This window comes from Gymnogyps californianus, chromosome 6, assembly GCF_018139145.2.
Source record: "Gymnogyps californianus isolate 813 chromosome 6, ASM1813914v2, whole genome shotgun sequence".
NCBI lineage: Eukaryota > Metazoa > Chordata > Aves > Accipitriformes > Cathartidae > Gymnogyps > Gymnogyps californianus.
The window spans coordinates 31,323,240-31,339,461 of NC_059476.1; the positions used below are offsets into that span (position 1 = coordinate 31,323,240).

General features: G+C 46.6%; 1 protein-coding gene across 1 annotated transcript; it reads right to left on the reverse strand.

Moving 5' to 3' along the window:
• Nucleotides 1–4,569: 4,569 nt before the first annotated feature.
• On the reverse strand, nt 4,570–8,236 carry LOC127018079 (adipogenesis regulatory factor-like). The gene is made up of 3 exons (XM_050899428.1): nt 8,176–8,236; nt 6,440–6,502; nt 4,570–5,122 (listed from the first exon to the last, which is right to left on the reverse strand). Exons 1-3 carry the CDS (start codon nt 8,234–8,236, stop codon nt 5,016–5,018), a joined length of 231 nt encoding a protein of 76 aa, XP_050755385.1. The 3' UTR covers nt 4,570–5,015.
• Between the last annotated feature and the right edge of the window lie 7,986 nt (nt 8,237–16,222).

Consider the following 16,222-nt stretch of genomic DNA (forward strand, 5'->3'; position numbering starts at 1 on the left):
CACCTCGCACAGCCCCAGTCCTACCTGCCCACCACATCCATAGCCAGGAGCTCCCTCAGGCCCCCTCCCACAGCCCCTTTATAGCCTCCCCAGCTCCCACCCAGGCCCAGCTGAGCAGCCCCAGCCCAGGTGTGGGCAGGTTTCGGGGAAGGGCCCCTCCACCCCAGTCCAGCCCTGCCTGCAGCAGGGCCCTTATTTGCCAAACCTGGCAGGGTTTCAAGTGAAGGGGCAATCTATGCAATTGGTAGGAGATTAATTTAAAACATGAAAGGTCGGTCATCTTTGTCCCATGGGCAGCAAACCCCAGTGAACCTGCTGCCGCCACGGGCTCTGGGAGCAGACAGTGCTGGCAGCTCCAAAAAGGAGCTGGACAACATCAATGACAACAGATCCATTCATAACCAGAGACTCCAGGGAGCAGCCAGGATATACCCTCCAACATCATTAATCCAGCAGTCGTGGTTGCTTGGGAGTATGAGGGAAATGGTGCAGAGAGTGGCCCAGCTTGCTGAGGCTCCCCAAGTCACCTGTCCTATGGCTGCCATTTGCTGCTGCTGCTGCTGCTGCTGCTCTTTGGGAAGGAGAGAAGCTGAGGGGGGTTGCCTGATGTTTTTTCAGGTCATGGCAAAATGGCATAACACAGGCAAAGCATGCAGCCTTCACAGCAGCTTCACCCCCAGTACGTATCAGTGGCATATGGAGAATAGCATCCAACCCAGCAACAGCTTATGCATCTTTAGGTTTCTTGGTCTTATGTGCAGGAAGGCGAGTTTGTTTTCACAGATGTGCTGCCCCATTTCGTGGCAAGCAGTTTCTCCACAAAGGAGCGAGCTGTTCCTGCACTCACACTCCATGAGCCCCAGCACCGCCTCGTCTGTGGCTCCTTGCTGGCACCCATCAGCCTCCCGTAGCAGCCACCCATGTCCCGCCTGTGTCCTGTCCATGTCCCATCCTTGTCCTGCTGCTCAGCCCCTGGTCCCCCAGCTGTGGCTGTGCCAGGAAAGCCTGCTGCAGCAGCCCCCCAGCCCCATGGGGGCTGCCCCTGGGGGGCCAAGGGGGACCTGTGGGGTCTGGGGCAGGGACACGGGGTATGCCACAGGGGTAAGTAAGAACCTGATTAACTGCAAAAGGGTGATTTGGGAAAAGAAGAAGTAAAAAGCCAGAGGGTTAGTCCTAAAGGACAAAGGAGACTGTAGGTCATAAATGCTGCCTCAGTTAGACACGGGAAACAAAATGGCAGCTAAGCAACAAGGTGTGAGAGTGGGACACCGGGGGAAACTGAGGCAGGGTGAGTTGATGCTGGCAGGCCCTGGGGGGCTGCTCAAGCCAAGGCCAACAGAAGAGCAGTAAGAAGGGCTTTCTTAATATTTACCACAGCATGCCTCTCTGCACAAGCAGCAGGTCAGCCTGCTGTGCTCAATAGTTGTGCTCTGTGCTGTCCAGCTTTTACATAGGCTCTGCTTTCCCAGCTTTTAAAATCAACCACGAGGGCTAGAAATGCTCAAAGGGTGCTCGCGGGTGCCTGAGCTAGGTCTCAAAAAGAAAGGAAAAAAAACCCCAGAACTGTTACTAAATAGGAAGAAGGAGCTACGCATAAAAAGAGTTTCTTTGCATGAAATTCCTGGGAATTTCCTATCTGAAGGCAAAAGAGAAACTAAACAAGCATCACGTACGTGTGTGTGTGTGTGTGTGTGTGTGCGCACGCACACGTGTGTACCGCCGCGGTACCGGCAGCGGCTGAGGGGCTGACACAAAGCAGGAGAAGCATTTATTAAGGTTAGGCTTATTAGCAAAGTGAAAACGGCTCATGCAAGTCTCTTTTGAGGCTGTCGGCCCCGGGGGCGCAGAGCCCAGCCCGGCCCGGAGCCCGGCGGCGCTGCGCAGGGACGCGGGCTGCGCCCCCCCCGCGGCCGGGGCTGGGAACTGCGCGGGAACCTGGTACGGGGCACCGGGGCGGGGGAGCGGCGGCGGGGATTTACAGAAAAGTCACCTTTGCATTTTGCCACCTGACGGGAAACTACGGCCGCAAAGACAGGTTTCAGAAAGCTCGGGTTCTCGATAACCCTTAGACCATTAATCAAAGCATCCACCTGAGATGAGGATTCACGTTTTCTTGGGCAAAGGAAGGAGCTGAAGGTGGATTTCAAGCAGTCTGGTAAAATCCGTGCCCCCTGTGCCCCTGCCTTGCTGAGCTGCGAAGGGGAGATGGGGCGGCTGCTTGCCCCGTCAGCCACCCTGGGAAGGTCTCTGGGGCGTTGGAGTGGGGCACGGGGCAGGTGGTGCTCGTGCTGGGCAGCCCGGCCAGGCCAGCACATGAATCCCCTTTGCTCAGCATTTCATGGCTCAGGCAGCTGTGGGCACACCCAGAAGCAAATTTTAGGAAATTTGAGAACTCAGGTGTTGGATAACTTCACATGTCTAGGGCCGATGGCACACGAGCTGGTAGGAGCTTTAAGGATGTCTGTTTTGCTTTTACACAACATCTGGAGCCTTCAGGTGGGATGGGAAGGCACGGTCCTGGGTTGGGACACGGCTCCCTGTGTGATGCACAAGGGAGAGAGAGCCCCAAATACTTTAAGGCCCAAGAGCACTGTGACTAAGGCAGTGACTTTATTTGTGGAGCAAAGTGCTGAAGTTTAGACCTAGAAACACTTGCCAGCAAGTGACTCAGACTCACGGGTGCCTGTGGCACAGCATCCACCCTCAGGACAAAAGAGATGTGAAATACTCTGATCAGGCTCCTGGGATCGGTGCTGAAGCAGCAAGGGCATCCCTGCGCTGGGGACCAGGAGTCAGGAGCTGCCTCTGGGTGCTCCTTGGCCAGATGGAGAAAGGTGCTTCTCTCTTGACTCGGTGGATGACCTCCAGCGATCCCTCCAGCCAGGCAGACCAGTCCCTACCCTGCCTGTGCTGCTGCCAACACTGGGCCGGAGCAGAGGGCAGTGACAACTGATGTGGTTACACTGAAGACATCACCTGTGACTGGAATAAGGGAACATAAAAAACGCACACCAGGAGTCAGGACTGCGTTCCTCATGCACAAAGCACCAGGAATAGCATCAGCCATGTAAGGGGATAACAGGATTTACTGGTGAAAAAACCCACAACTGTTCAATTTTTTTTGTAATGTGAACTAAGAAGTGGTTTGCAGGAAAAAAACAGGTGTGATGGAGAGTGGTGTACGGACTGCTATCACCCACAAACGCGACGCTGGCGTCTGAAATGCCAAGCCTAAGAGCTCATTCTCTGAAGATTTCACCATCGGGGAGGTAACCATGGAAAGTACTAAATAATTAAGTACTATTGAGGGTTGCCCAGTAACTGAGAGTGCAATAGTCTAATGCTTTTTCTGTGAGCTTGTACGTGGGTAAATATTTGGGCTTTCAAAGCTTTAAATGACAGTGGACATTGCATAGGGACACTCTGTGCAAAGCCCTGGACTATGTTTACTCACAGATGGTCTATTACTTATAGGGCCCTCTAAAGGCTTTTCAGTCCATGCAGTCCTTGTGCAGGTTGCAGATGAGGGTGGTCTTTGGGTTCAGCGGTGAGTCAGTCTCTCCGAGGACTGCATTCGCAAAGACCGGCTTCCACAAGCTCTTGATCAACAGGTGTGAGACAGAGGTATCTCCAACTGGCCTGGATTGCCCTGTTTCATTACAGCCAGATGTTTTTGGTCATGCTTTGGTTTTCTTTTGTAAGGCCCAGATTAGATTTTTACTGAAATCAGGCTGGTAAGGCTTCAAACCAGGAGAAAAAAAAAAAAAAGAAAAAGAAAAAAAAGGAAAAAAAAAGAAAGAAAAGAAGGGAAATATTGCCTAGCAATGAGAACACCCAGAGGTCAAGGTAAGAGCACTTACTGTGAATAAGCGGGTATTAGTGCCTTCTGTTGACAGAGGCAGCACTAAGTGGGCACCTTGTCTGGCGGCAGCAGCCTCTGATTGCCCAGCAAGCAGCAATCTAAAATAAATATTTCCATCTCCTAGGCAAGAAGCTTGCCCACATGCCTCTCTCGCACCGGCTCCGTCCCTGAGCACCACCACCTCTGTGAGCGGGTAGCTGCTGTGCAGCATGTCCGGGGCTGCCTTGAAGCGCCGCGCAGACACTGCAGCTCAGGCGTGATTGAAGAGATGAGCCGAGCACCCCGTGGTGCTGTCTCTCACGTCAGTGCCACAAGTGTGCATTGGGATAAAGCGTCCATTTTTTGTCCCCACGAGATTTAACAGCAGATGTGTTGTGGATAATGGTAACAAGAAATTTAGATGGGCAACAGACACGTAAGTGAAAGGACGAGGGGGTGGACACCACAACTCCCGTTCACTCGCAGAGACCATGGTGCTCCTCTGTGGTGCGGGGCTGTTCGTTTCCATGTCTGCCTGCCAACTTGCAAAATGATTCAGTACTCATCTCCCTTACAGGATGGTCACTGACCTCACTGGGCTTTGAATCGAAGCGCAAAAGAGATTTGCGAGACATTGCGCGATCCTTCACCGAAAGCCCAATAAAATAACGAGAGTACATAACAAGGTGATATATTTCTGGGTGGTGGAAATCTTACAATACCTTTTATTTATCTTAATCTGAAAATACAGCAGATGGGAACAAACAAACAACTGACGTGAAATATAACCCCAGCTTAACTTCTGATTACTGGAAGGAAACTCAGTTTCATCACACGAATGTTCTGGTGTCCTGGAGTATGAATGCTTTCACTGGTTTTGTAAATACGCTCAGCAACTGTGGCAATAATCATTGCACTGTTGTAAGAGGAGGGCAATAGCATTGCTGAAGCCTTAAGAGCCGTTTTGAAGATTGTGAACAGATGTTACAAGATGTGCTAAAAGATGGTTTTTTCCTATATGAAGGATGAGGGGGGCCTTTTGCCTTAAAATTTTGTATTTGGAGAGAAAGAAATTATCCCGATCTCGAACAGCTTTTTTTTTCTACACAAAGGAGTAGGGAATTGCAGACTAAAGAGAGATTTTTACATGCAATACTGTTTGTTTAAATTAGCATCATTTCTTAAGTCCACATTTTTTCCCAAGGCCAGACATTGCTTCTGCAGCTTGTCCGGTTGCTTTTTCTACCCCATCTTGCACTGTCTTGGAAGCCTTGTCAATAGCTGCAAGAGAGAGAAAAAGATAACCAAAAAGCTTGAAAAATTTAATATTTATGATGGAAGGGGGAAGTGTGAAAATTATTAGATTATAAAAACATAGGGATATATCTTTTTTTAAAAAAAAGGTTTCTCTGCGGATGATTATAGTTGGGTTTGGCAGGATGCATTTAGGATGGGCTGCAAAATAGGAGGGCTCACTCGGAGGTTTTGGGTGCTGAGCTGAAGCAGTATGAGATGAATGATGGGACAAAGCTGGAACAGATCGATTTTGGTCTAAGTGTAGCCTGGCTGATGGAGAAGGGTGCTTTGGGCTGAGAAGTGCTGTGAATACTGGGATGTTTGGGAAAGACAACCTTATCAAGTGATAGGGAAGGTGACGGATGCTTTCCCCTCTATTCCCTTCTCAGCTGTGTATCTGAGGGACCGCTGACGAGGGCTGTGCTCAGTCGGGGGCTGCGGGTGCAGGGTCACTCCTGTGCAGGGCCCGACGTCAGCTGGGGCGGGAAACTGCAGCAGGGTCTCACCAGGAGGGAGGAGACCCTCACAAACGGGGCACAGCCTCTCCCTCTTCTCTGGGATCTTGGCTGTATTTTGGCAATATGGCTGCCTCCCCATCTAACGTCAACAAGTGCCCAAGTCCTGCCTTCTCATCAAATCATGGAGCTGTAGAAGGTATCTGCTCTGAGGAGATATTGCCAACACGTTTTGGCTTTCATTAAAGGTTTTGGACCCTGAAGTTGCTAATTCTCCCCTCGTTCTTAGAAAATTATTAAAATTGAGTGAGAAATGAGCTTAGTTTTTAGTTTAACTTGTTCCCAGTCCCCAGAAATGAGATGCCAACACTTTCCTGACGGCACCTTTCCCTCTGCGGGATCATTAATGTTTGACCCCGGCTGCTGCCTCGGCAGGCGCTGGGGATCGGCGCGGGGCTGGACCTGGATGGACCCCTGCCCTCCGGGCTGGGGAAGCAAGACGTATCACAGGGTTACTTAATCCTCAAGAAAGAAAAGCAAAGTTTTGTCCACGCTGTTGCCACAAGTTTTCCATAAAGGAAGCCAAAATCTGAGTGTCGTGCATGGGACTTGGTGGCCGGGGAGGAGTCAGCTATCATGGTACATCTGCCAGTAAACGTATGGAGTTACTAAGGAACAGATCCTGAAATCCTGTCCCACGAGATTTGTAAGAAGCCAAAAATTGTTACTGAAATCAAGGGCTTTCAGGCTGAGAGCGCCCGTGGGACAGAGGGGAATGAGCCCTGCCCGCTGCTGGCTTGTGTTGAGCTGCTCCATTGCTCCTTGATTTGAACGTCATTTCTCCTACCTTTCTGGCTTGCATCTGTAATCTGGTTGACTGCGTCCTGAGTAGCCTGTCCCAATGCGTTTGCTGCAATTAAGGACAAAAAAAAAATCATTTCCAGATGTTCACATTTATGCTTATAGGAATTCCCTATATCAATTGGCTTCTCTGCACGTCCACAGAAGGTTATGCCCCTGGCAAGAGATAAGGCTGGTACGGAGCAGGCTGAGGCTGTGTGCTACGCTCGTGGGCACCCTGGGAACTATGTGTGTTGCCAGAGCAGTTTGCTATGAGATTAGCGTTCACCTAGCACCTACGGTCAGCTGAGCAAATTGATGGCAGATAAGAAGATAAAATAAAAAGGAGATAAAGAAGCAAAGATTAGCCGTGAGTTTGAATGATGACATTTAGCTGCAAGTTGCTTATTTTACACTACACTTGCTTTTATTGATTTTTCTAGCTTATTCTGCTTGGAGAAGTTTGGCTCTCTAGCATGCATTTTCTTTGCAGGCCGCTTGGGAGTAGTGCCTTTTCCAAAATGGAAGCAAACACATTAAACAGAGCAGGAAAGGAAAAGAGAGATTTTACAAACAAGATATAAATAGAAGGAGAAGAGGAGCAGAAGCTAGAAATATAATGGATCAACTCCAGAATGTAAAGCATTAAAAAAGTGAGATGCCCTGTAATTGTAAGATGTCTGATAGTTTATGAAAGAGCAATAGCCATCCTATCACGTTTGCTAGAAGAAGTAGTGACCCCTCAAAGGCATGAATATATTCAGGATGCAGCAAGGACTATTTTGTTTTTCAGAAAGGCGTACTATCATGTTTCTGGGTCTACTACATATTTGTTCCCAGGTGTATGGAAACTTATTGTAACTCCAAAGAAATCAGTGAAGTTACTCACATATTTCAGCTATACAACAAAGCGTTTGCAGGATCAGAATCCAGGACTGATACAAATTATACCCTGCTAGGAATGAGCTGCACACATGCACTGTAAGGAATATACTATAAAATGCTAACATAAGCTATACACATATTGACATTTTTCATTTAAAGGAAAAGCTATTATACTTTGCATTGAAAAATTGGTTTCCAATGCACGGTGCTAATAATAATACAGCGCTTGGCCCTACAACATAGGAAGAGCTATGACAGAAATGTGTGCACAGATTGTTTTTAAGCGCTGCGAAGTCTGGTGATCGCTGCTGGAGAAGAATACAGCAGAAACATACTTGTACTACTTAGTACAAACAGTCCACTGCAATCAATATAGTTATTACCAGAAGACTTTGATAGTCAGGCTAAGTAGCAAACATTAATCAAAAGTTAACTCCAACTTCTTAAAAGGAGAGCAATTTAAAAACCTCTGCGGAGCATGAGAAAAGACCACCCTGAGCAAAGTAAATGCTAGATTAAAAAAAGGTTATTATTACCAAAACAGGCTTCACTGCTCTAAAAACACTAAGTTTAAAGATCTGTTTGGGGAGCGATAAGGGTTGGACGATGCTCAGCAGCTGCTGAGGGAGCTGCGGGTGGGTGGAGGTGGCTGCCCATGCCGAGCCGAGAGCTGTGGCCAGCCTCAGGCCTTCTCCAGGCGATGGCCAAAACTTGGGCCCCAGGAACAGAAAGAAAAGGCGAAGCTGTGTCCTGCTAGCACCGATGAAGCTAGTAGTGTAACTTCAGATTGTGGTTTCTGTAAGCGAAAGCAGCCGCTAAGTCCCCCACAACTAAACAAGGATATTTAGTCTTTCTTACCAGCATCTTTTGCTGCACCTTCAGCCTGTTCCTTCAGTCCCTGGAAGTTTTTACCCGACATTGCGGCTTCTGACACCTGTTAACGCTCCTCTGCTTCAATAAAATCAAGCGCCTGGCGATGTATAGCACACCATGTGAGGGGTGTCCTGACCTGTCCTGGTTTTATACGTGTGCCAGGAGACCTGCTGATGCTTTTGGAGGTGATTGGTACAATGGGTGGAGTTTGAATATGAGGAATGAGAACTGAAAATACACACAGAAAAGCCATTTATTTGCCCTCCCCAATGAGAGGGTGTGCCCATGTAGAGATTTCTGCTTCATCGCACTGTCTTTGTTTATAAGTTTGGGTTTTTTTTAAATCAAAACCACAAAAAAAAAAAACCTGTTCCACCACCATAGACAGAGAAAACCACTGAACTGAGCTTTGTAAAAAGTGCTGGAAAACTACTGAAGTAGCAGTGCCTGGGCATGGCCAACTTTCGTCCCCGCCGGGCTGGCTTCTTTCTCTTTCCTTCATCCCCTGAGCTGAACCTCCTGAAAACAGAAAACAGCCCAAACTTCATTCATTTTTTAGCAGTTTTAATCACAATCCCTTTTTCTTGTCAGGTGGGATACTGTTAGACGGTGAGAGTTGTAATTTACCTGCATTTTTATAAGAAACTGCAAATCTGGTCATCTTCCCAGTTTCCTGCTCAAGTTGGATTGCAAAAGCCCAGTATCACTGAAAGTCTTGCCTGGGTTAGGCAGGTAACCCATGTCATTGCTAGCAGTTCTCAGGGGAAGGGAAGAAAAGAAGCCAAATTAGCAAAACCACCTTTTCCTAGCGTGGCTTTGTATTATGGGTTTTGTTAGTACAGAAATAATGTTTAAAATCATTTCCTTACCTAGCATCACTACATTAATAAAAGTTTCTGGCTTTAACCTCTGGCATTTCACAGGTTTCCACTAGCCTTTAGAATTTATGTTTTCTGCCACCAATCCCCAGTACAAAGAAACTTTGTACAAATAAACTCTTGGCAGAGTTGGGGGGCCAAAGGGCTCGCTGGCTTTGTGGGGCTTGGATTCCTCATTGCCATTTTCCAGCGTACAAAGCACCTCGGTTCAGATGTTCACACTCATACCCATATTCATCTTCCTGACGAAAGCTTTTTTGTTGAGAAATGGGCATGAGAACAAGATGCTGCGGATAAACTAGGGTGGGAAGAGACAAGTGCTCATAAGTTTAGTACTTCATTAGTACCCAAGTGAGGAAGAGCAGCAGAAAACAAGGTTAAATGCATTCCTCTGCCGCTCCTATTCAGCCTGTCATTTCAGAGAGCTCTTTTCAACTTTTGCACCACTGGCACCGCTCATTCATTATTTCAAACAGCAATTCTCTTTCCCCCTCGACAGGTCAATTAGCATTTTATTTACATATTCACATTAGGTATCTTTTTCAATTCCTTGCTGATTTCTTTTTCAGAACGATTTTCTTACTTGGATTTGCGAAAACTCAGATAAAAGACATCCAATATTCTGGGGCTCTGGCATTTTTTGGACAAAACCACTAACATAGACCTATTTATCTTTCTTGCCCAAACCCGAGAACCTAGCAACAGCAAAACCATAAAAAATAGGCAGATTTCAGCTGTTCTCAGCTCCCTTAGCCAGATCGCTGCCGCCTCGATTAACTTCGTGCAGAGTGTTTGTGAGAGCAAGGAAGAGGCTCTCCAGCACCCACCAGGCAGCTTGCCACGGCTTAAGAGAGGACGTACCCAGGCTCCAGCAGCAATACCTTCCAGCTGCCCTCCCAGCTCTTTTCTACTGCTGGATTTTCAGCTCAAGGGCCCCGCTGACGCTGGCTGGGGCAGTCTGCCTGAAAGGGAGAACAGGAGTTTGGGAGAACATTTAAAACTGAGGCACACTTACACCAAACATTAAACATGCACCACATTATAGCAATATTTTAGAGACTCCTTAGCAATTCAGGTAAATAGTGTTCTCTAATTCTGCTCTGATGGCCACCTTGATTACTCCAGCTCCAACTATTATTCTTCCAAGTGGAAATCTTTGTTTGTCCCTTTGGACTCAATACGGGTGTCTGATCTGAGCTACTGCTTGCTTTACCTCCTGCTCAAAACATTAAGTAGCACAAATCTGTGAGTAAAGCCTGCACCACTGTCAGCATAGCAGCATGACTCCTCATTTAATGTAATCTTATCCTTATCATTAATATAATTTCCCTGATTCCAAGGGAAAAAAAGCAAAGAAAACAAATTACACTTGCCCGGCAAACTGACATAGCATGATCATTATAATGCAGCCCAGAGTAGAGGCAAAAGGGACCTTTGGTATAGTACATATTTGTCCCATATGATTGGACATCTGTGCATCAGGTGGCTCGCAGAGCTACAAAACCACATCAGAAAATTAATGGAATGTATTGCATCATCTGTATTCACTTTGTGAGTTAACATTACTTTTTCAAAGCTAACATGAAGCATTTTGAACTAGTGTTGGATATAGATTAGAGCGTTCAGAAATAAAAAGGATGATTGACCTGAGCAAAAATGAGAATTTGAATGTCATCTGCTCAGGAATTTACACCAATTTATCCCTGAGTTTTCATTTTGTTCTGTGTTGAATATTGAGACTACTAATGTAGATTGGGTCTACTTCTGGATTTTGTAAAGAAGTATCTAAAGTATTTAACCTTCTCTTGGTCTCTAAAGGGAATAATATCACAAGAGAAACTGTTGAAAGCTTTTCCTGAGATGCACTATTTAAGGAATAGTAAAAGTAAAATAGTAACTTATTTCTAATTATAGATCAATGAACTAAATGAACTAACCATACGGCTTTAAATTCATTCCTGTCCTGGTCCAAGCTATAGGTTATCTGATTTACATTTCACTGTGTATGTCTCCCGATACCAGGTGTAAGTGTGCGCACAGGCGTTTGTGATGGGCTTCCCTGGGCCTCTTATAAGTGTCATGGGAAGTGTTTGAGCTCATGAAGAGCCGGATGGCCGGGCACCCACCACCTGGGCACTGGCCTTTCCCGTGACTTCAGCTGGAGTTCAGGGCGCTTGTGGCTGCCCTGGGACACCCGTGGCTACATTTTCAAGAAAGTCAGCTTTCAAATGTGTGGTCTTCTGAAATGCTGTGTCTCCGGATTGGTAGGAGTTAAGCTATCCTGAACGTCTGGGTGAAAAAATGAGCTTTTGCAAGAACTGTTCCTCCTCATGAATCCCAGTCTTTGCTTTGACACTTTTGTATGCTTTTGGTAGTCTGTCACTCTTGTCAGAGAAGATCTAACCATCATGTGATGGACCTGGCTGGCAAGTATTGTGGGATTGTTCATTTCGCCATTGTCAGTTCTCAACCATGTTCTCTCATGACAAGAAAGAATAGGGGTGGGGCAGGATATTATAAAGTATCTTGAAAGCTAAATGCCAAAACACTACAGCCTGTGTGCTCCTTGCCTCCTGATGTCTCCACAGTATTAACCCAAAGCTCCAGCCTCTAAGTACATTTACAGTTTCTACTCCTGTTCCTCCCATGCATTACCTCTTTCCAAATGGGTTTCCTGGTCTTTGGTTACATCATTCGGTGCATCCTAAGGTCAACTCAAACCGCCTACAGGTGGAAAGTTAGTTTGGACTTTTGCTCCATTCAGCCCTCGGTATCCGCTGAGACTGCAGACTGTGCAGGCAGAGCCACATGCCGAGGTGCCTGCGGAATTTCAGGCTATTCCACAAGTTCCTCCACCTGGCAATGCCAGGGCGCGTCGCTGACGCTGCTTGGCCAGAATTGAGATGTGAAAAGTGTCACGAGCCCCAGCAGCACTATCTGCTCACCTCCGGTGGGTAACTTGTCTCATCGACACGCTTCTCCCGTGCCTGGTTCCTCAAGCTTTTCCTCCATATTCTGCTCCTTCTCAGTCTGTTGCCTTTGACAAGCAGTAGATTATTTTTTTGCAGGGGAAAAAAACCCCAAACTGATCCCTTAATTGCTAGGAGGGCTCCATGAGCCACAGCTCGCTCTGGAGCTAGTTTACAACCCTAAACATGCAGCCCAAATAGCTGTGAGTTAAATCTAAGGCACTGCAGGGAAATTAGAAATTGTTCTGGTTTCCTTTCCTTTCACGCCTCTTCTATGGCACTTTTGAGCAGTCTCATGTATCAGTAACAGGAACCCTTCTGTTTTTATTACCTGATGAAGATGAGACGTAATCGATCAGAGCTAGAGCTCATGTTTTACACATGAAAATGGGCAAACGGGGTTAATTAGATGAGATCAAAATAAGGCCAGTATATATGGATTTCTTTACCTTCTGGTCTCTGAATCTTCAGGCAACGTCTAGGTGAAGTGTCCAGTTTCTGCCATCTTCTGGAGCACTGAAGACTAAAACCATGCTTAAATACTGGGATTTTTGTGGAGTCTCATGATATCCTGCAGCTTGAGTATTAGGGGAAGGAATTGTCTGGTCTTTAAATAATAAGAGTGAAAAAGATGAGAAAGGCTTGACCACCACCTTAAGAATTGGCACAGGGCTAGGCAAAGAAATAACTGGTCTTATCCCAGGGGTGGCTAGGAAAGCCGAGGATGTGAGCTGGGATGTAAGCTGAGGGTGAGGACTACGGGAGGGCTGTGGATCTGTTTCTAGACGCATTGAGAGGAAGGAGCGCCATGGCTCTGCCCTCCCGGTGCACAGCCATGCTGCCCACCCCACCTGGGGCTCAGTGGGAGAGGAAAGGTGGGGAAGCAGAGCTACAGAGCTTGCTTCCCTCCCACGCAGGAATCCACGCAAAAAAGTAGTGCCAAAGCTGGAAAGAGAAACTTCGTGCTGTTAACTGAGCTGTGCAAAGTTGCGCAGGCAGGTTTTGTCTGACGTTCAGAAAGCTAAATTTTAATCTCAGTTTTTTCTGATATGCTATTAACAGTATGGAGTATCTTCATGTGGGGTTTCAATGCACTTATGAGACAAAATAATTTATGTTTCAATACAGAAAAAAGTGTCAAAGTGGGGAGAATGTATAGTTATATATGTTTTATGGACAAAAGTATTAAAAAAACAGCCCTTCAGTTTTTAATCAGGTACTCTTTCAGTTTAGTTTTAGGACATGCATTATGCAGACACAAAAATAGGACTTTCAGATGAAGTGGTATTTTAGGAAGTGTATTATTACCTGATTCGCATTTAAATTAGTGGAATGCATGTTGAGATATTCTGGAGAGAGCCACTGCTTTCTCTTCTGCATCCCAGACAAACATCTTTGAAAAATCAGGCCCCGCATGCCCTTTAGCCCTTGGCTAAAATGTAATTGTGGGAGGAGCTGTCAAAGGCTATGAACTGTATCAGAACAAATCACTTAATAAAGCTTAACTGCAGTTTTATATGGTAAATAAGTTTTGCTGTTACAAGGGGAATGAAAAACATTTTTCAGCATTTTGTTGGTCACTTGTTGGTAAAGTAGAGGCAACACTTGGCAGCGGCTGTTCCTGGCTTGTTGGATCACCACAGAGGTCTGAGCGCGAGCACCCGGAGTCATGTCATCGGGGACAGACTGTGGCCCTGCCGCGCTGGGCACCGAGTGCTGTCTCATCACAGTGGGATTAAATTAACAGCTTGTACGAGACTGGTATCACACATACAAGGTCCACTTAAATAATTCACAGGGTGAGATGTGTAAAAGAAACTCTTGATCATCCAGACCATGACCTGCCTGCAAAAAATTATTTTCCTAGCGTTTGCCTCCATCAGCTTTTAGCTGGGGCAGGGGGATTCCCGGCATTTCCCTTGCGAAAGCACCTTCTGCCATGGGATGTTTTCTGATGCATCCTTCTATTTTTACAGTTTCCTTCCATCACCTGTCGTTATACTTGTCTGAACACTTATTAGAAGTACAGACTTCTTTTCCATGCAATGAACCAAACAGACATACAGCAAAGTTTAATTGAATATTTAACAGATAATCTTTCGGCTCTTTTATGACAGACCCTTCTACTTCAGGAGAAACAAGTGTTCACCTTTCTTACCTCTGATAAAGGCCGCTCAGCTGGCAACTCTGCCCTCCCCGGCTGGGTAGCAGCCGGTCTGGGGAAGCGAGGGAAGGAAACTGAGGCTCACCGAGGCGTTGCATGGACACAGCACTACCCTGTTCCCGCTCACTGACGCAGGATGCTCACGTGGGAGGAAACTACATGTCCTGATCTCTGTCTTTAAGGCTTGTGATTGCCTTGTGCAAGATGCATAGAATCCTCTGAGCTGTGACCACAATGGGACTAGACCAGACCTAGGCAGGGGCTACAGCAGGGAAGTGCTGAACCCTGGTCCAGCCCGGGCATGAAACAGTGCTCAGTGATGCGAGAAGCAGGCGAGCGCAGAGGCAGATCTTTAGGAAACATTCAGACACTTTCGGTGCCCATAGTCAAGCAGTGTTTAGGCTCACAGTTCTAGATATAGGTGTGTAAATACCAGTTAAATCCTTCCCTTCCCACAGGGAAGAAGATGCTGTAGCCCAGCATATCGATGTGGAGTGCTGCAAGCCTCTCTCCTAAGCAGCTACGCAGCTCAGTACCACAGAGCAGTGTGCCTGCACTCTTAGCTCAGCAATTGTAATTCTCTCCTGGTTTAAGTCCTTTTGAACCAGGGGCAAAGCCTGCTCAAGAGACGGGCATTTGGGAAGCAGTTTACTCCTTGCTTTGAGTTACAGCCTGGCCCAGCTGATACCTGCTCCTGCCTCCCACACGTGCTGTAGCTAGCGAAGGTGCTCACCTCCTCTTTCCCCCTGCCTGGCAGAACTTTTTTTTTGTATCCCCATAAAGCAAAGCTTTGGAGCAGAGGGATTTTTCCCTGCCTCTCTCTAGCGAGCACTAAGAATAGGCTCCAGCCTCCTGCTGCTGGGCATGAGTATTGTGGCCCTTTATGCCCCCTTACCTTGGCCTCAACTTCAGTTATTCTGTTTAATTGGCAAGTTCTGCAGATGTTTTGCAGGACAGCAGAAAAGAGTATGCACATATTGGATATCACTTCCTTTGAAGGACCTTGTTATCTCTGCTAGGGCTCTTTTGTTCCTTTTCCTTGTTGAGATCAAACATCCATTCTGGATGGAAGTCCTGTGGTCTCTGCAAGGCAAAGATTTACGTGTATTGTTAATGCGTGAGAGAGGCTGATATCACACTTGCTAGTCCTTCCATGCTACAGCAAGTCTCTCCTGTAATACCTTCTGTAGTCATCACTATTATGCACCTTAACGAAGATCAGCGGTCTGATTCCAAAGCAGCCTAAATCTCTACAGTTTACACTGGCTTCTCATGGATTTGTGGGTGCTCTGCCTGTAGGTGAATAAAAGACCCCATTTTTAGATCCATACTTACTGATATGCTTTAAACTCATCCTTCATTATTTACAGCAATGAGCTTGTAGCAACATTTTCCTGTTCTTTACACTTGTGAACGCGAAAGGTCTCTACTGCTGTCACTCAGCAGCTTATCTGCAGACTGACTGACTGCTGTAACCAACACCAGTCCCAGTGTTTGCGTTGCACCAGTAATTCTCCTTTGGCACCTGCTACCAGACTCACACATTTCACAGCGATCCTGCCTGCCCCTGCCAGCAGTAATGCAGTTCTGATCTAACAGGTCAGTGCCCATCATGTTTCTTTAACTACCTTCTAGCTGTTCGTTACACCCAGATGTCAGGATAGAGTTTTCAAGCTCTGGTGTAAGCAGAATAAACAGCAAAGAACAAACGTTAACTGAGCTCAATGTGACTTTCACGTTCCTTTGAAAAGCTTCCTTTTTTTCCAATTCCATCCTCCCCCGCACTCCCTCTCAAACAGAGGAGTACTTAAAAAGTGAAATCTCTATTTTTAAGCCCTGAAATGTTTATTTTTCAGACAGAAAGCTGACCTACCTACGCTACTGACTTCAGAAATACAATTTTTCATTATTCCCCATCTTTTACCTCACTTTCTAAGGCCCTTACAGTCCTGAGATCCTTGTATTTTAATACCACACTTTTACAGGAAGAGTTCCTCAGTTTGAAAGGATCAACGTCTAAA

Coding starts and splice junctions, on each gene's coding strand:
- LOC127018079 (XM_050899428.1), bottom strand. CDS start 8,236: ATGTCGGGTAAAAACTTCCAGGGACTGAAGGAACAGGCTGAAGGTGCA. Junction 6,503..8,175: donor AGGTGCAGCAAAAGATGCTG/GTAAGAAAGACT, acceptor CCTTAATTGCAG/CAAACGCATTGGGACAGGCT. Junction 5,123..6,439: donor TACAGATGCAAGCCAGAAAG/GTAGGAGAAATG, acceptor TCTCTCTTGCAG/CTATTGACAAGGCTTCCAAG.